Below are 20426 nucleotides of genomic sequence, written 5' to 3'. Positions count from 1 at the left end.
GCAGTCGATCCTCAAACAGTAAGGGAGTTAGGGGCACTGATCCCCCTAGCAGTCAAAAACCACGAATAATATTTGACTGCTCCAAAACTTAACTACTGTTAGCCCACTATTGACCAGAAGCCTTAGTGATAACATAAACAGTCAATTAACACATATTTTATATGTTATATATGTTATATACTTTAGTCTTACAATAAAGTAAACTAGAAAAAAGAAAATGTGAAGAAACTCAAAAGGAAGTGAAAATCTATGTCCTATTCATTAAGTGAAAGTGGATCATCATAAAGGTCTTCATCCTTGTCGCCTCCACATTGAGTAGGCTGAGGGGGAGGAAGTGGAGGGGATTAGTCTTGCTGTGTCAGAGGCCCAGAGGCAGAAGAAAATCTGAGTATAAGTCGGGTCATGCATTTCAAACCCATGTTGTTCACGGGTCAGCTGCACTATCATTACTTGAGAGCAAGGATCGTATCTTTTACTTCCTGGGCATCTGCCAACTTCTGTCTACCTCAGTTCCAAATGTACCAAATTCACAAGTCCTCAATATGTTTCTTTTTAAACATGTCATGATAGTGTTGTATTAATGTCTCATATAATGTTCAGGAACTTACAGAATTGTGTTAGGCAATACCTATTGAGTTTTTATTATACTAAGTATTGTTTTTGCAAACAAAAGTATTTTCTGACTCACCCACAAGAAGTTTATTTTTTTCATAGTATTAGAAAGTGAAAAATAAAGCATGGCTAGAAATGTAAAACTATATCAGTGTCAATCATATATACAGCATAGAAATGTTTTGTAGGTACACAGACATACGGCTCTTGCAGCAAATACCCAATCACAGCAGAATATGCACACAACAACTCTCGCACGAGCTAAAGGGGAAATTCTGAGAGTCATTGAAATTCTTATTGAAAAGATGCCCACAGATGTTGTGGATCTTCTTGTGGAGGTAAGAATATCCTGTTTTAAATGATTCATCAGCAACCTAAATTAAATATTCTAATGAAGTAATATAAATCAGTATCTTTATTTCCAACATCACTAAAAGAGATAAAGGGTGAAAGAGAGAGAATGAGTGTGTGTGTGTGTGTGTGTGTATGTGTGTGTGCGTAAGAGAGAGATAATTAAAATTAATTTTTGTGCCATTTCTGGAAGACTTATTTAAATTTCCTCAAAAATCAAAACAACTTTCAAGTTCATTCACCATTCACATGGAGTTGGTCTGTAATATGTAAAGGTCTGTAATATGTAAAGATTATGTTCCCTTTGACATTTTTCATTATAAATAAAATATATAATGTGTTGAATAATGTATTATGAATACATAAATATGAATTGACTTTAAACAAGTCTGTTGTCTTTATTTTATTGCACTGTCCTTTAAATTTCTTTTCACAGATAAGAGAAAGGATAGACTGTAGTATATACATGGCTTAAATGGCTTTTGTTTTTATTTTAAATACTAAAATAAAGCTATATAGACTTTTTATGGGCAAATGAGGCCTAAGTTAATCATTTACGTTTTGGAAAATTCAGTATTTGAAATTAATTTTAAATCTGTTCTTTTCTGTCAAAGGTTATGGACATCATTATGTACTGCCTTGAAGGATCTTTAGTTAAAAAGAAAGGTCTTCAAGAATGTTTCCCAGCCATCTGCAGGTAAAGAAGCCTTCAAGAGCATTCAAAATAAATAATTTTCAGTAACAAATAATTTTAAAAAATTTTGGCATGGTATTAGTAGTCTTGGTCAATTAGAAATCCAGTTATTTATTAATGTCTGCTTACTTTCTAAAACAATACGGGCAGGTTACAGTTAAAAACAAAAATATAGTAGAGTTAGCTATTTGAAATTGGGTGATGAAGATATTTTGCTCAAACCTTAGAAAAAATGAGTAAGAGAGAACATTCATTGAATATGTCTGTATTCTTATATTCATTACTCTAATTATTATTTACATTACAAAATTGAGTTAGGAAGCTTCTGGCTTTGGAAAGAAAATGTTCTTTTCTGCCAGCAGACTCTTCGTGCCACACTTTCACTGATAAAGTTTATTTTTAATACAAAGGCCAGTCTTTGCATTACGTTCTCTTGAGTATAGGTGTTTTCCTTATGAGAAAGCAGGAAAAGAAGCCAAGAAAAGTTAAAACTTTCATAAACAATGTTGCATTTGCTAAGTATAACTTTATGAATTTTATATATATACATAATTTAATAATTATATAGCATATAATTATTATAGCATGAAGGGGTATTTTTAGAGCCAAAGTATAGTGACGTTATGTTTACTTTTCTTTCAAAGCTGTTTTAAGCTCGGTTCTCAAAATACTTATAGATTGAGGTACATCTTGTTAAAAAATGTTTAATCTCCATGCGGTCAATAGAAATAGTATTTAAATCTATTGAAGATAATTGTTTTTGTAGAAAACAGAACAACCAGTTATTCATAGTTATATAACATTTATCTTTTTAAGACAAGTTCAATGATATTCTATTTTTGCTAATTTTTGTGAATACATTGTAGTAGAAAGCTTCATTTTATACTACAGCTTTCCTGAGAGCAATGGCATTACCTGCTATGCAAATATATTTCAGCACGTGATTATACTCTATGAGCCTTCGCATATCTTTTTCTGTATTTACAATAGACCTTGTATCCTAGTCTCTTTATTTTGCAGTTTCTGATTCATGCATCCCAAAATTTAAAAACATAAACACAAATTTAGAAAAAACAATACTGCAGCATACATGTCTACAGGTGCATATTTTCTCGTGATGGGGTTTGGCAAATTAGAATACAGCCGTGTTTTAACATTATGCCATGTGTTTGGCTTATGGTCTTCTTATTAAGAATTGTATATATTAGGCTGGGCGCGGTGGCTCACGCTTGTAATCCCAGCACTTTGGGAGGCCGAGGCGGGCGGATCACGAGGTCAGGAGATCGAGACCACAGTGAAACCCCGTCTCTACTAAAAAAATACAAAAAATTAGCCGGGCGCGGTGGCGGGTGCCTGTAGTCCCAGCTACTCGGAGAGGCTGAGGCAGGAGAATGGCGTGAACCCCGGGAGGCGGAGCTTGCAGTGAGCCAAGATTGCGCCACTGCACTCCAGCCTGGGCGACAGAGCGAGACTCCGTCTCAAAAAAAAAAAAAAAAAAAAGAATTGTATATATTAAATCTTATGCACAATTAATTGATTTTAAGAATACAGGTAGTTGTTATTTTTCCAGTTGACTGTTTTCTGTGGGAATGTCTAAGTGAAAATATACTTTTGCCTGTCACTTCCTGGAGGTGATAAGGAAGCAGTTTTATTAGGGCTTATTTTACTGAATGTTAACAGTGCTCCTTACAGCACCAGCCACTGGCATGTAAAGAAGCTTCCTGGAGTTAACATGAAAGTGCTCAATGTTTAAAGAATCTGTTTTTCCCCTCTGCTGGAAGCCTGCCTCCTCCACAAGCCATATCCTCAGTCCCTAAAACCACCTTAGTCTGCTGCATATCCACTTTCATTTCCTATTTGTGGTCAGTGAAGAGTCAGGGTTCTGCTAGAATGCTAAGGAGGCATGTGTCTTAACTGAAGGCTCAGTATAAATTTTTTCTGATTTGGCAGAAAGCAGTTGTATTTTGTTTATCAATTTAATAACATTTATTGAACACCTACTGTGTATCAAGTACTAGCCAGGCCCTGGGGAAACAATGATGAATAAGATGATATCCTCACGGGGCACAGGGGAGGTAATTATACAGACAGATGATTCCAGCTTCTTCCTATGCTGGAGTAGAATTACATGCCAGGGACAGAGGTGGGCTATAAATGGAGTGCTTAATTCTGGGTATGGGAGTCTGAGAAAGTTTCACAAAGGAGAAGGCATAATAATAATAATCATCATCATCATCATCTGTGAAAAATGCTTTAATAAAAGTGTCTGCCAAATGGAAAGAAGGATTTTCCCTCTGAGGGAGTTGTGGTGATGGAAAAGTGGTGGTGGATTCTGGAAGCTTCACAGAAGAGTTGATGGGGTGGGCTTTGCAGGATAATTAGGGGTGTGTCATCTTGAAATGCAGAGGGAACCAGACTGGCAAATGTTTGGCAGCACAGAAGTGTACAGCAAGTGTGGTAAATGCTGTGTAGTAGAGTGGCTAGAATGTAGGTTGAGGCTAGGAGTCTAGTATAGTGCCCGAGTATAGAGGGCTTTGAATTTCATAGGAAAGAGTTTGACTATTACAGCAGGTCCTTGAATAATGTCATTTCATTCAACATCATTTCATCATAATGTTGAAGAGAAAAAAATAATTCTCAGCTGGGGTCACTGTCTATGTGGCCTTTACACTTTCTCCTCAGGTCCATGTGGGTTTTCTCTGGGTACTCGGTTTCCTCCCACATCCCAAAGATGTGCCCATTAGGTGAACTAGCATTTCTAAATGGTCCCCGTCTGAGCGAGAGTGTCTGGCGTGTGCACGCGCACTCTGCCGTGGAATGGCATCCTATCCAGGGCTGGTTCTGCCTAGTGCCCGGAGTCGCTGAGAGAGACTCCAGCCATCCATGATCCTGAACTAGAATAAGTGGGTAAATAATGATCTTACTTGTTTTTGTCACTGGTAGGTGGAGTGCTTTCCCTGCTTTGTTATCAGTTGCAAAGCAGGAAAAAGTCAAGCAGGCTTTATTCCTGGCCAGGCCTGGAGAAGGAAAGAACTCTTGGTCTAAAGACGCCCTCTCCCCGAAAAATAGAAGGCATGGTGTGTTTAAGGACCGGGTATGGGGAGGGAGAGGGATGTTAGCGTGCGCAGAGTGGGACTCCAGATGCATAGGCTCAGTGCATAAACATATGTCTTCATGCAACCCATGACACAAAATGGCAACCTGTTCTTTTGAGGGAGGGAATTTTAGCATTATAATGATAATATTAAGGATCTAAACGCAACTAGGGGTCACTTGTTCCAGTTTGCGCCAGTTGGGGATCTTATCTCCCTCTGGTATCTGGTCAGGAATGGAGAAGCTCTGGTGCTACTGGGCTGTCTGGTTTCTTTATGCAGGTGTGCCTACAAATAAAGTGCATAAATAAAGAAAAACAGTAAGAAAAAGAACTTTTCCAATTATTTCATCAGGGTGGTCCTGGTAACATTTTTATTAATCTTTCTTAAATGTATGTAGAGCTCAACTTCATTTCAGTGTGTAATATTGGAAGTGTTTTGGGTCTTTCTGAGTTTAGTGATGTTTTTGTGGCCAGAAATGTGCCATAGAAACATAACTCTTTATATCAATTAGCCTGTGGTACAACTGGTTTCATTATAGATCAGTTTTCAAGAACATATTAAATCCTCACATTAAGTGAGGACTTACTGTATTTGATAGACAATAGAAAAATAGACAATAGATAGACAATAGAAAAAATAGTTTCTTTTGTCTACAAACTTTTGCCTACAAAGGTTAAGCAAAAATTTGTAACTCTTCTACCAGAACATAGTTGATAACACATAATTTTATGAAACATCAGATTTATAACAAAGTTATTAAGTTATGTAGATATTATTAAGATTGTGAAAATAAAGTCCACATAGGCCCATTTATTTGTGAGTCAGCACATAAACATAGAAGAATAACAATATAAGCTTGTAGCTTATGCTAAATGTGAGTTGCAATAGATGATAAATTATAGAGGACTTCAGAGAACACTAAGCTTGCAGGGATCTCAGAAGTTTTACAGGTCAATGCCACTCTATCTATTGGCTGAGTTTTACTAGGTTAATATATGAACAACAACAAAGATAACATATCAGTAGGAGTTAAAATTATTTTATTGAATATCTGCCATGTCTGTACCGTTGGATTCTACTAGGTGCCTTACAGCATTTTTGAGTCTTCTATGTACAAAATGCCTTTCATGAAATAGGAAACTCCAAAGTCAATGGCATGAATATCTGTGGTTCAGATATGTGATGTTTGTTTTTAAAATCTTTATATAGTTTTGTATTCTTTTTTTTTGTTTGTTTCCTTCCTTTTACCCTTTTTAAAATGTGCTCTGGGTTTTATCTTAGACTAACCTCTTTAATGTTGCCTTATGCCAGCATTCGGTTGCTGTGGTTGACAGATCACAAAATGGTGTGAAACTTCATTAATGTTCTTCGTAAATGAAATATTTATGGATGCATCCAGAAAAGTGCTTATGATTTGGGTATTCACACAATATTATTTTTCCACGGATCTCTCTAATAATAATATGAAAATCCAAAATGTATGCAAAATATTAGCTAATATGTATTTCAAAGTAATATATAAGTAAAAAACTACCAGGTGACATTATTGCTTTCATATCTGTAAAAAAGTAATAAATAATTTTTAGTCAACGTTGTAAACATGATCTTGACATCTCAAGTTGTATTAATTTAATTAAGAGCTAATATAGTATCCTGAAGTCATTGAGTGTTTAAAAACAGAATGTATTCTGACTTGTGGTAAACATAAAATTAACTATTCTCTGAGTCCAAAGATAAAATAGCATTATATATAGAATGCTGAATAATCCTGAGTTTGCGTTTTTTGGTTTTATTTTGTTGTTTAGTTTTTCACCTTCACCAGTGGGCTTGTAGGGTTTTGTTTGTTTGTTTCGTGGTTTTTTTTGTTTGTTTGTTTGTTTTTTTGAGATGGAGTCTCACTCTGTTGCCAGGCTGGAATGCAGTGGCGCAATCTCGGCTCACTGCAACCTCTGCCTCCCAGGTTCAAGCAGTTCTCCTGCCTCATCTTCCCAAGTAGCTGGGACTTCAGATGTGAGCCGCCACGCCCAGCTAATTTTTGTATTCTTTTTTCAATCGAGATGGGGTTTCACCATGTTGGCCAGGATGGTGTTGATCTCTTTGCTCGTCCTCCCGAAGTGTTGGGATTACAGGCGTGAGCCACTGCACCCAGCCAGTCTTGTAGTTCTCATATGCACCTGGGTTTTCATTTTTAGGTTCAGGGTTTTAAAACTTTAACGTGGTAATTTCTCTAAGATTTTCTTTATTTTGACAGTTATTTATCAGGTTGCAAATTAAAATTTCCATTTTATTAAAGTCCTGTCTATTAATGATTTCATAATGACTTAATATATAATTTAATGAGTGGTACATTCAGTCAGCAAATTACAATGTTAACTGAATTTCTTTGTTCTGTGATAACTTTCTTCAAAACATATTTACAATTTGAGCTATAAACTGTGAATCCATTGAAAGCATTGATACAAAAAATTTAGTTTTAAAAATTTTGTTCATATAATAGCTTTTCTATCAGCTGTTAAAACTTTTGATGTCTTCTGTTTGAAAACAGAAATGGGTTAGAACACATACCAGTAAAATTTGATAGACATTCTTTCTATATCACTGACTGAATCTTGCTTGTTGATATTAAAACATGGGATTATAGCAATGCATAATTAATAATATATTTTTCATTTATATCGCACTTTGCAGATTAAATGTTTTCAAACCTGTTAATTCACAAGCAAATTAAAGAAGACACTATGTAAATGTAAACATTTTTGGAGAATTAGATAGTGATATTTATTAGTTAAGTGACTAAAAAAGTTCTAACTCCAAGATAAAACCCAAACCTTATTCATCTTGATTATTTTTTATATCTAGCTTTTAACCTGTATGTATTTATCCATCTGTGTATGCATGTACACATACATACACACATACTTAAAACATCCACTTAACCCTGTTCCATAAAGGAGTTTAAGCAGCTTTGAAAGTGACCATCAAATGTAAAAATAGTGAGGAAATTGAGGCAAAGGAAGAATAAGAGTAGGAAAGCAAGACAAGGCCAACATGAGAATAGAGGTCCTCTGTGTTTGCCAGAGGTGAGCCATACATTTGTGTGTAAACTTTTTAGGGGCCAATGTGCAAAGAAGAGCTGACTTTTCTGAACAGTCACACTGTTCAACTCTTCTATTATGCAATTCGTGTCTAACTCTATAAAAATCTATCCTATGAACAGTGTGACTGTCCTAGAATAGTCTCTAGCTGTCTGTAGGACTGAGGTCAGCATGAAATTGCAGGTTCTCATATAGAAGATATAAAATATGTGTGTAGTTTATAAACCAGGTAGTTTTAGAGATTCCGTGACCATCAAGAACATGCTAGGAAGGAACTCACACAACTGAGTATTAAAAAAGGTACATTCAGTGCTATTAGCTGAGAGAACTGAGGACACAGATAGGAAGGTGAAATTTAGAAACATGCAGAGTACTTGCTCCCTGTCAGGCACTGGGGAGAAGAATGAACTCAGAATACTGTTCTCAGACTACCTTCAAGAGAATGACCTGATTTCTAGGATCCACATGAGAGCCACTACAGCTGACTTTCCTGAAGCCTGGCAATTTCATAGCCTCCCCCGGTGATTCTTATGAACACTAAACTTTGAAAACCAAGTACCCTAGTAATCCAAAATCAAGAAAAACAAAACCTGAGTCATTGTTCTCTGTGGCCATGTTGTGTTATGTAAAACCTTAAGTCCTTGGATGTTTATTCATTTATATATTGAATAAACTCAGAATTTCTAAGGAAATGCCTGAAGATATTCCTTCAGACTGTGCATTCCAGAGATACACCATGAGCTTTTAAAGACTTGATCTTAGTGCCACAGAATGCCTGCTGATGACTTTAAGTGCAAACTTTCATTAATCAGGTTTTATCTAAAACTCAGCTGAGAAACACAGAGCACTAAGAAGCTAGTTTAGAATACATGTGGTCCATTTATTCCTCAGAGTATTCTAGTTTACATCCCTAGATTGGGTGAAACCATCCAAGAGCTGCATGTTTGGCCTAGGCTGTCTGTTCTCCTCTGGGGTTTCCTTGCCCATGTCCCTCTTCAGCATTAGGCCTGCCATTTGCATGGAGCCACCTTTCAAGGGAGTGCATAAGAACATGGTGGTCTTGTTATCGCAGGGCTGTTGTGTTGATGTCACTCAGTACGTTGTTCAGTGTCCCTTCTATGAAGACTCAATCAAGACGTTTCTTTTAAATCTAGATGACAGCCCGTTTTTGTTTTCCTAAGGAACCTAGAATGTGGGGTTTTTTTTTTGTTTGTGTTTTGTTTGTTTGTTTGTTTTTCCCGTGTAACCAGTGTTGATTTTAAAATTTGCCTTGGCCATTAAGCAGCTCAAAGCCAAAGTCCCTGCTTACGTCTAGGAAGTTATGGCTTTTGTCTCCTGTATTCCTTCCCTCATAATCGTACCTTCAGCTTTGTCTTTTTTGTCTTTTTACTGTATTCTAGAAGCTTCCCTAAGTCCTTTATGTTATGTGTGTGTGTGTGTATGTATTATATGTGTGTATATGTACCTAAGTACATATATGTGTGTGTGTATATGAAATACATGGTTTTATTTCAAAAGCCATGAAAGTAAAAATCACTGTAAGAATATTATCAGCTATGATTATTTTCTAAAATAAAAAAGACATTTTTTGTATTAACTGAAATACTTTAGCTCTTCCTGGAGTTGTTTATATAGCTGTAGATATTTTTCTATAATAAATCCAGTAAAAGTTATAAAAATCACACACTATTAACTAGCTGTATTAATGTTATAGTCATAGCTTTAAATATTTCCTAATAATTCACATTTCACTTTCTGGGATATTAATAATATAGTGTCATCTACTAATAATACAAGAAAATTACTTAGATTTCAGTGCCCTTGAAAAAATGGAGCACACACATCCTTCAAAACACAGTTATACAAAATAGTTCTCCTGTCAGATTTTTTATCACTGTAACAAATATGGCTGTATTATTATATAGGAATCAAACTGCATCCATTTTAAAGCACAAACATATTGGCCACAAGACTGCTGCAGCGCTGAATTAGTTTTATGTTTATAAATGAGCAGAATAGGAAGCACAATAAGATAACATTTAAGAAGTGAATCTCTGTAGGTTCTTTCCCAGCTGGGCCTTGGCTTTGCCTTCATATGTCTCCTCGGTGATCTTCAAAAAGGCATCATCTAGCACTCTAGATAATTATTGTTAGAGGGTTCTGAGTAATTTACATTTAATTGCCTGGACTATAAATAATGCAGCATCCTCAGTTAAAAATACCCTAGACGCCAAGAAGGTAGAACTGACTCCTTTCAAGGCTTGGGAGGATAAGCATCACTGAAATTTCTTCAGAATTCCTTGTTAAAATTTCGTTGCAAGTTGCCATGTTACTGAACTCAGATCCCCTTGTGAAGCCCCTCATGCAGAAGACCAATCAACACGGAGTGTGCCATGCTTGACTCAGTTGGGTTATGTGTCTTCCTTTGGTCACTGGATCAATGCTGACTGGTATTACACTACTTAGTGTGCTGCAGCATCATGAAACGTGAAGGCGTAGAGCAGTACTTGCGGTGCGTTCTGCACAGATGTTACTGAGCCCAGAGAAAAGCACTCTAGAACCTGTATGTGTGATATGCACATGTTCCGAAAGGAATGCTTGTTTTTTATTTGGCAAAAGTATTCTTTACTAATGTCAGAATAGAGAGGTTTAAGCTCCTAGAAGCTACTATCAAGGCTCCATTAGAAATGAAGATAAAATACTTCTACAAATATAATGTACTTTTTAAGTTTAAGGTGATTGTATCATGATCTTGAGGTCTGATAGTGGTGTAATGCATGACAAATAAAGGATTAGGGTTTTTTTTAAATGAAATTGTAAGTCATAAGAGATTTTAGGATTTCTTCAGAGCAAAAATGAGATATGCCTCTAGATGTGATTTTTGGTCACTTAAAACTGCACAGTCATGCACATTATAAGTAGCTTGAGGAAAGGGGCTTTTCGCTTCATTTCTTTTATAGCAACTAGTAGAGGACTCCAACTGGCCAAAGACCATATGTCCGAGCATTCCCAGATAGGTCCTTATTTCATGCACTTTTATTGTTTTAAGTTAAGGCAGTTTATTTGATGTATAACCAAGAGTGATTTAATTTTATGGTTTTTAAAGACTTGTCAAATAAATTCACAGATTCAAAAAAAAAAAAGATCCTTTGTTGGGCTCTGTCCCAATTTTTAGTTTAAAAAATATATGCCCTCAATGTAGCCACTCAATAACTGTGCTTGAATAATGACACTAGCTATGCCGCTTCATGTGTTTAGTCCTTAATTTCATCCTAATAAATGGCATCAGTTCTTTCGCTTAAGCAGTGACCTTACTGCATTATTTTTATAGAATTACAAGTTGTAAAATTTTGATTCTATAAAAGACCTTCTGTTGTGACTTACTGCCTCCTGTCCTTCATTTTAAAAACAGGCAAACTGATGACCTTTTTTGTGCTGACAGTAAGACCAAAGTGAAGCCCAGCTTTCCTGAACAGATCTCATACCTGCTCTGTGCTCTTCAGAGTGGGCTGTGCACTGTTGCACAGGCTTACACATGTCAGGAGCACACATGGAGTTGAGCCATCTCATCAGAGGATGAGCTGACCATTGCTGAGTTCCATGCCCAGGCCTCTTCCTCTCCATCCTTCATCTCATTTTCTCTCTATGGCATCTCTTTCTCAGACTGGAAGTGTATTTTGTTCTCTTGTAAAAACCCTTCCTTCTCTCTGCATCTTCTCCACCTACTGTCCAATCCATCCTTCTCCAGGACAAGGAGTTTATGCTTCATCCAGTTTGTCACCTCTCCCACTCTTTTCATCTACTGGAATCCGATTTGTGCCCCCACTGGTTTTCTAAAGTCTTTCTCTCTTTCTCTCTTTCTCTCTTTCTTTCTTTCTTTCTTTCTTTCTTTCTTTCTTTCTTTCTTTCTTTCTTTCTCTCTCTCTCTCTCTCTCCCTTTGGTTACAAGCAATTTTTGATTACGAAATGCTTTTCAGTTTTTAAAGTAGTGGTTCTCAAACTTTTTGGTCTCAGGATCTCATCAAAATTGAAGACCTGAGTTTTTGTTTATGAAGGTGGTATCTATGTTTTCATCTTTTAAAAATTAAAACTGAGCATTTTAAAAATATTGATTTATTTAAAATAAACTCATTTTGCATTGATGTAGAAACATTTTCTGAAAAATACTTTCCAAAATGAACAAATACTGAGAAAAATAGCATCGTTTTACATTTGTCAGATCTCTTTACTGTCTAGAAGACAGGTGGAATTTAATATCTATGCATGTCTTTCATCTGTTGCAGTATTGTTTTGGTTGGAATATATGGTCAGAATTTAAAAATCTGCTTGCACAGATGTGTAGTTGAAAAGGGAGGAATGTATTAATAGCCTTTTCAGGTAATTTTGTATCTTCTTGGGCACTACACCAAAACTCAACATGTGATTGTTTTTTAAAGGTTAGTTGCAATATGGAATGTGCAGTCACATGAACTTTACTGTTATATTAAATCCGCCAGTGTATCTTGCACTTTGAATGGGTCTTTCGCCTGCCTGTGATTTTGTAACATTATGCACTGGTCTTCGGACAATGTTGGTCCACTGAGTTATGTTGGCTTTCCATATATGATCACTTTGCCTTTAACAATATTAAAATAGCACATTTGCTAATATTACTGCTGATCTCCTCAAAAAGTTAGTTTTGAGAAGCCAGATATAGGTTTCCAAAATTCTTATTTTTACTTAAAAGCTTGAATTTATCGTTGGCAATAAATCTTGTTAGTTGTTTTACTGGAAAGGCTTAACTTTATTCATATTCAAGAAAGTATCTCTCAAATAACTGTAGTTTTTCTCTCAGTTATGCTTTCAAGTAAATGGCGTTCGATGAAAAAAGCAGCTAGTTCATTTTGCAAGTCAATCTGACGAGTGTTTTTCTCTAAGACAACCATGAGATTTCAGTATACAGAAGTGCTTTATGTGTACTTCCCACTTTGTCACACTGAATATTGAAACGATATGTACTCAAGGGTTGAAATTTAATTGATTAATAACTTTTTCATCATGGATATTCTGAAGTGAAACTGTTCTGTTGTTTTGCTCACTGCCAGTGTGGCAGTGAAGAACATAGCAACTGCTAAACTAGTACGTGTCAGTGCCCCTGCCTTGATTCGGGTTAAAGTGCCAGCAGTTTTTCCCACCATTGCTTTTGCATCATCAGTGCAAAGTCAACACGATGAAAAAGTCAAATAATATCTCAGTATTTTTATGAAAATTGTTTTGATCTCATGGACTTCTCAAAGGAAAGGCATCTGCAAACCACAGTTTGAGAACCACTGATGTAGTGAAATCCTTTTGCACAGAATCATGAAACGTATTTTTTCTTTCTTAAAACTCTTTATTTTCTGCATCTCCCATATCCCAAAGTGATAACCTTTCTTACGATCCAGTACCTGGAGAGAAGGTAGGCTAGATTTCAGGAAAACTAAGGCTATGTTTCCTGTAGCTCAATAGAAATCCTGAAACTTCTACTTATTTTAAAGGACCATTAACTTTTCTTGGGATTCCTGACTGTCCTCAAATTCCAGTGCCACTGGTTCCAGAAGGGGACCTCCTTAAGGAACCATGGGCGGTTGATGTTAAAACACCATGGTACATAATGCTTGGTAGCAAATCTGCCTATTGTTTTGAGGTTACATTATAGATGACGTCCTCTTAAATGTGTCAGGCTTGCATTCTTGAAGTGCCATTCTCAAATTCTCTAGGCTCAGGGCACATTAGTCTTTTTCTCTTCCTTTAATAAAGCCAAGCTATTCCTACCTCAGAACTTTTGTTCTTGCTATTTCCTCTGCCTAGAAGGCACCTCCTCCAGATATTGACGGAGCCTGCTTGGTCTCATCATTCAGGTCAACCTCCTCTGACCTCCCTATGTGTAATAGCCTCCTTGCCATCACTCTCACATTATTACCCTTTTAGCTTCACAGAATTCTGTAATCTGCACTCCTCTTGTTTATCCTTTTTTTACTCATTAGGCCCTTAAGAACAGGGAACTTCTCTGATAATTTCCTATTATAGTCCCAGCAACCTTAACTTTTGAATGATGAATGCAGAGACCCTGTGCCTGCATTGAGGATTAAAGAGCCTGCTCCTAGAACAGAAAGCCAGGGCGCACACTCCCGTACTTCTTCCTCACCTTTGTTACCTTGGCTTTCCCTTCTCTAATTCACAGTTACCTCTTCCCCATCCTAAATGTCATCTCATCTGTCTATTCTAAGGTTATCTTACAGTTTCTTCTCAGCAACCCTAAGCACTTGTGTTTAGCTTGCTTTTGTGTCTTTGAAACAAAATTCTCAAAGATACAGAATATATATAATTCCCTAAAATATGGAATTTATATATGAAATCTTAAGATATATACACACATACTGTATATATCTTAAGCTACATATATACTATATATCTGTCTGTATTATATCTTAAGATATTTATATGCACACTGTATGTATATACACATGCACATATATATATGCGTATATACACTATATAGTCTGCTTTTTCAAAGATTTTAGATAATTCTCAACCTCTTTAATCTTAGGACCCCTTTAAACTCTTAAAAATTATTGAAGAGCCCAAAGAACATTTGTTTACAGTGAGTTATAATTATCAATATTTGCCATATTAGAAATTTAAACTGAGAAATTTTTTAATTATTTTATTTAAAAAGAACCCATTATATGTTAACATAAAAAATACTCTTATGGAAAATGATGTTTGCCAACCTCTTCGATGTCTGGCTTAACATAAGTCAGCTGAATTATCCTATCTGCTTCCACCTGTGATATCTTAGATCATGTAAAATCTGGAAAACTCAGCTATGCATTTGTGAGAAAATGAGAGTGAAAAGGGCAAATAACATCCTAGTGTCAGTGTGGACACTTGAGAAGCACTGCTCTCAGCTGTCCCTGTGGGACTGCCTCTGCTGAGACAGCGAATTCCAGGTGGCGAGGGCTCCCGCCTTTGCCACACCCAGTTGTGCGGTCTGAAGCACATCACTCGACTTCAGTTTCCTCCTGTGTGAAACAAGGGGCTCTTGTGCCTGCTAACCATGGCAACATTCAACTCCAAAATATTAAAATTTTTGTGTAGCAGCTACTTTTCTCATGACTGACTTACAAATATATGATTACCAACCATTATCTTACAATAAATTCTGAAACATGTTAAAATATACACATCTTAATGCAGGGCTATATGAATGCTGTAGCTTCTTTGATGCCTTCCTAAAAATTATTTGAAATAATTACTCTCAAACCTAATCCTACACTAAGACTATTTAATGAACAAAGAACTCAATTAATATGGAAATTAAATCATATGTTTTAAGAAAAACAAGGAGTTCCTATTTTGTTTAATGCTATTTTTGTATCTGATGAAGTTTTATGGAGAAAAATGTTTAAGTGGAAACCAAAGGGATAGTTTTTTAAAAGCATATTACCTCTCTTACAGACAATGGAATATTATTCAGCACTATTAAAAAATTAGCTGTCAAGCCATGAGAAGACATGGAGAAATGCATATTACTAAATGCATATTACTAAATGCAAGAAATCAATCTGGAAAGGCTATCTATTATATGATCCCCAGCAATATGACATCCTGGAAATGGCAAAACTATAGTCAGAAAAAGATTAGTGGTTGCCAGAGGTCGGGGGAGAAAGGATTTTCAGGGTAGTGACACTATGTTATGTGATACATATGATACTCTAATGGTAGATGTATGCCATTATACATTTGTCAAAATCCATAGAATGTACAAAACCAAGAGTGAACGCTAATGTAAATGATATGTAAATTTATCAGAAAGTTGTCACCCTGGTGGAGGATATTGATAGTGGGGGAAGCTGTGTGTATACAGAGGTAGGAGTAATATAGGAACTCTACTTTCTCCTCATTTTGCTTTGATTTTAAAACATCTCTAAAAAACTGTATTTTTTAAAAAGCATATCATCCACTCAGTATACTTATTAAAGACATAAAAAATCAATAGAAACTTCAGTCATATTTAATGATGGAATCAAAAAATGGAACTTGTTCAATTTAACAAAGTAAAATAATTTTTAAGCACTTGTGTGACTTCTCTGAAAATTTCCAGTTCATTCAATTATTCGTTTGTCTGTGCTGTGTGCTATGCTGTGCCTGTCAGGCAGTCCCTGCCCTAAAGGGCCTTAAAGTTGGCTTGGCAGAGACAGAGAAGTCAATCAGTGAGCTATCACAAACACTATGAGAAAAGGGTGTCCAGGACACACAGAAGAGTCCCAGTGCCATGATAAGAGGGCCACAAAGGAGGGAGCTGGCAGTTGTGCATAGATGAAAGGAGAACTGGTAGTATTTTTAGCAGAGTTTTCAAAGATGAGTAGATGTTTGTCAGGCAGATATATCCTTCTGACTCCAAAATCTATGCTTATTTTTATATATAAGAATGACTCATTGAATGAAATACTAATTAAACACTATTGTGAATCGCTGACTAATGAATCAATGATTACTTTGCAAAAATTACAATGTGTATTCTTTTACATTGCATATTTCATGGCTAAGAATGAAGAAATTCTCAAGCACTATGTGCATAGAACTGAACAATGTATGTAATGACTCAACTACTTTGGCTTTCCAGTAGATATTAAAGACATTAGTAGTGGCAAGGAGAATACTAACTTTAAAGGACTTGGGATATAATTTTCTCTAATTTACTTAAGATGTTACTTCTATATTCACAAGTAGAAATCCCTCTAAAATCATTGACATTAAAATTTAAAGTGTTTAATACTGTTTTTGCTGGATTTAACTGATTAACTTTTAGTTAACCTTTGTCAGAAGTTATCTTAGTATTTACATAGAATAATGTGCTTTATATTAAAACACTCATTCACTTGTGTCCTCTAAGTGAAATTATTTCTTACTAACAGTTGCTTCTATTAAATGTAGAGAACTGTGGCATACCATACAGCCATTAAAAAGATTGAGGTAATCCATTTCTACTGACATGGAAAGATGTTAGTAAAAGAGAAATTTTAAAAGAAACTAGCAATATTGCAGAAGAGCATGTAAAATAAAATCATTTTTAAAAAAGAAAACTATATGTGAAGATCAATATTCGTACCTATACAGGTACATATATGAAGAGAAAAAGATCTGGAAAGACACACCCCAAGCTATGACTGGTGAATACTGGGGGTGATGGGAGGGAATTATTGGTAAAGAGTTACTTTCACTTCTTAACTGTTTTTCTATAATAAATCATCTGTGTTTCTCTTTTCAATGAGTGTGTGTTTCTTTAAAATTGGATATAAGAATAATGCAAATGAAAGAAATAGTAAAAAGTGTCATTGGGGAAACATAGCTGTAACACAGATAAGATTTAAAAAATTCAAGGTAAAATAAGTATTTAAACTTTTGAACTGAATGAAGAAAGCTAATCTAGACAGAACAGTTACAAGTCTATATTTTCAGAGATAGCTTACCTTTTCTTAAACTTCGTTATTATGTAGACAGACTGATTGATTTTGCTTTTCAAGTGAAAAGCTGAATCAGCTCCGTTCACCTAAATGGGCACTTAAAATCTAGTAAGGAAATGAACACTGTCTACTTTAGAACAGTGCATGAGCTCATTTTTTAAGAAACTCCTCCAAACCTGTGGTTTGTTTTTATCCCATATGGTGATTACAATAATGGGAGGTAAAGTAGCTTCAGTCCTAAATTCCAGTAAAATTCTTAAGTTAGGTCCCATTTTATAGAATACATTTCATGATAAATAATTATAGATGTTACTTCTATATTCACAAGTAGAAATCCCTCTAAAATCATTCTAGTCCAGTTTGTCTATCCTAAAATCTCCTAGACAGATGGCTGTCTTTTAATACTAAAGTTCTTCATATTAAAACAAAAAACTTGACCTTCCAGCAGTATTCCATATTCCTCACTGTATAACAGGAGGAATATTTAATTTTCAGCCTGTTTGAAATGCTACAGAAAAGTGTTTCAGACCAAATCCCTATTATATTAGCAAATTTAGATGGAAACTATAAAATAATTTGTAATTATTATCAGGTTTATACTTGTAAATTGTAAGTATTTGAAAATATATAAATTTAAAATTTTCTGAGCACTCATTTTCCTTATGTATTAGCATGTTATTAGTTGACACTTATTTGCCCTAGGAAAATAGCAAATTAACTACATCTTATTTAATCTTTCTGTAGTATATATTCAGAGATGCAGATGGATGATGATGATGATGATGATGATAGCTGATAAGGTTTGCATGCACCTACCAGTGTTTACTGTGTGTCAGGCACTGTTTTAGGTACTTCTGTTGCATTAACTCATTTCAACCACAAAATACCTTAATAAGTACTATTATTGTTCCCATGTTCCCTATCAGGACACTGAGACATAGACAAGTTAAGGAACTTACTCACGGTTACACAATTAGTAAGTATGGATCCAGGCAATAAGGAACCTGTTTCTCAGCCATTGTACCTCAAACCCTAGATGTACATGCCATTTTTCTTCACAGGATTTCTGATGCCTGGATAGCCCAGGAAACATTTTTGATCTTGCTTGTAATATGCCAGCTACAGTGTGCTTGTGGCAAGTTTTTCCGAGGGAAACGAACTACTCAGCAGGAAATACTTATTGACTATTTACAGTGTGCAAAACCCTGATTGGGAAGTAGTGAGTCTCAAATGGAATTCTCCAGTGTCTGTCACCATCCCAGAATAAGAGACATTTCATTTGGTTTTTTGAACTGGTGCTCTCCACAGGAATGATGCATTTCTGGAAAACATTGCCCCACCCTCCATCGTTCATAGCCCCAAAAACTAACAACACAGCTCGCCCTGAGCTGATGCCTTCACCAAAGCCACCTTGATGTCTATGAACCTTTCAAACATATTAGCAGCATGGCAGCCTGAAATTCTGGAGGGTGTATACCAACATGTTCTAGAAAGTGCCTCTTCCTGAACAAAACTGTCCCCCTTGATTGTGGCTGTGGCATCCGTGAGGGCTTTTGACCAATTCTCTGAGAACCTACGCTTGAATCTTTTAGGCTGAGCTCCTCAAGTTTGTGGCCCTGAAAGAGCTCTTTGGCATCTTGTCCTGTCTAGCCAAGGAGGTTGAGCTAGTTGGTTGTCACTGGTACCTTCTTGGGGTCAAAGTGACATGTACATTGCTCCACTGTAGAAGTCCTGTTGTTCTTTCCTGCAGAACCAGCTTGCCTGTGTTGTGTAATCAAATCTTTCCTGTGGTTTATTGGGAATACCTCATAGGTATTTCCTTTCCCATCCAGTATGCATGATGAATAAAGGGATGCACCATGCAGTTGATTCGATTTTAAATAATTTTTCTTTACATTAAGAATGTAACCTACATGCATATCCTGCAGACTGTAACCAAGTGGATCAATCTAAAAAGTCACTTTGTGTAAATTAAAACAAAAATGTGATACTTTTTTTCCTCTTATTGGCAAAAAAGTATGAAGTTTGGTAATACCAAGTAGGAACATTCTTTTAGTGAAAGGTGAAGGCAATTTTGCATTGTCTACTAAAATTTAAAATGTACCATATGCTTTGATGCAGCTTTGGTGACTCTATCCTACAAAAATACCTAGGTATACAAGGATCCGTGTACAGTATAACCTAAGTTCCCATCAGAAAAAGAATGGTTAAATAATATAATGTACATATGCAGAACTACAATGCAGATGTGAGCAAGAATGACATGAGATCCATGTGTGCTGACATGAGAGGACCATCCCATGAAGAAAGCGAAGTTGCGGAAAAGTATGTGTAGTATGTACATCACTTTTGTATTAAAGGTTAGAGAATAGACTATACTTTCAGGGATCATTTCTATAGTTCGTTACTAGAGAAATTGCTCTGAACGTGTAGAGCAGCAGAAATCACAAAGAGGAGGCGCAGCGTCCTCCCCTGAGCATGTTGCTTCCCTTCAACTGCGCTTTGCCATTACTGGTGGTTCTTCTCTTCCTCTGCAAAGTAAGAGGGAGAGGATGCAGTCTGAATGGGGGGAAAAAAAAGGTAGAAAAAGCTCTCAGAAGATCCAGATCCAGTAAATAGTTAAGAGTAGTTACTGTTAGTGGGTGTGAAACATTTTAAATCAATGTTAAGAATTCCTAAAAACAACTCAATAAGAATTGCTCATAATACCTCGGTTACTTTTGAAAATACATATACAGATACTTAGGACAGTGCCTGATACATAATACTCAGTAAATGTTAGCTGCACATAGTAGTCGTTGTCGTATTATTTTGGGGAAAAAAAAGATAGTTGTATTCCCTATATTCTCTTTTGTGTACGCTTAGATTTAAGATGGTTTCATGTGAAGCTGGAGGTTAATCTTGGGTTAATTGAAGAGTGTTTCTTGTTGCATTCTAATGTTCAAGGAGAAGTGATATACAGCAGTAACTTAACATCCTGAGATCATTGCAAATTGCTGAAGTCATAGTTAAAGTGATTTTACAGGTTTCTATCTTTCTCCCAAGTCCTAATTCTGCTGAGAGTTGCATGTTTTCTATTTCTTTTTTCAAA

General features: G+C 35.9%; 1 protein-coding gene and 1 pseudogene across 4 annotated transcripts in view; both read left to right on the top strand.

Moving 5' to 3' along the window:
• WDR7 (WD repeat domain 7) overlaps positions 1-20426 on the top strand; it is a 376679-nt gene that overhangs the window by 288105 nt on the left and 68148 nt on the right. For all 4 annotated transcript variants that reach the window (XM_032152211.2, XM_032152210.2, XM_058438305.1 and 1 more), the window contains 2 exons: positions 801-950; positions 1578-1660. In XM_032152211.2, coding sequence (XP_032008102.1) covers positions 801-950; positions 1578-1660 — 233 coding nt within the window. The remainder of the gene's footprint in view (positions 1-800; positions 951-1577; positions 1661-20426) is intronic.
• On the top strand, positions 19705-19903 carry LOC116470148 (small nucleolar RNA U3; annotated as a pseudogene).

This window comes from Hylobates moloch, unplaced genomic scaffold (assembly GCF_009828535.3).
Source record: "Hylobates moloch isolate HMO894 unplaced genomic scaffold, HMol_V3 SCAFFOLD_5, whole genome shotgun sequence".
NCBI lineage: Eukaryota > Metazoa > Chordata > Mammalia > Primates > Hylobatidae > Hylobates > Hylobates moloch.
This window is presented reverse-complemented; position numbering and strand designations above follow the sequence as displayed.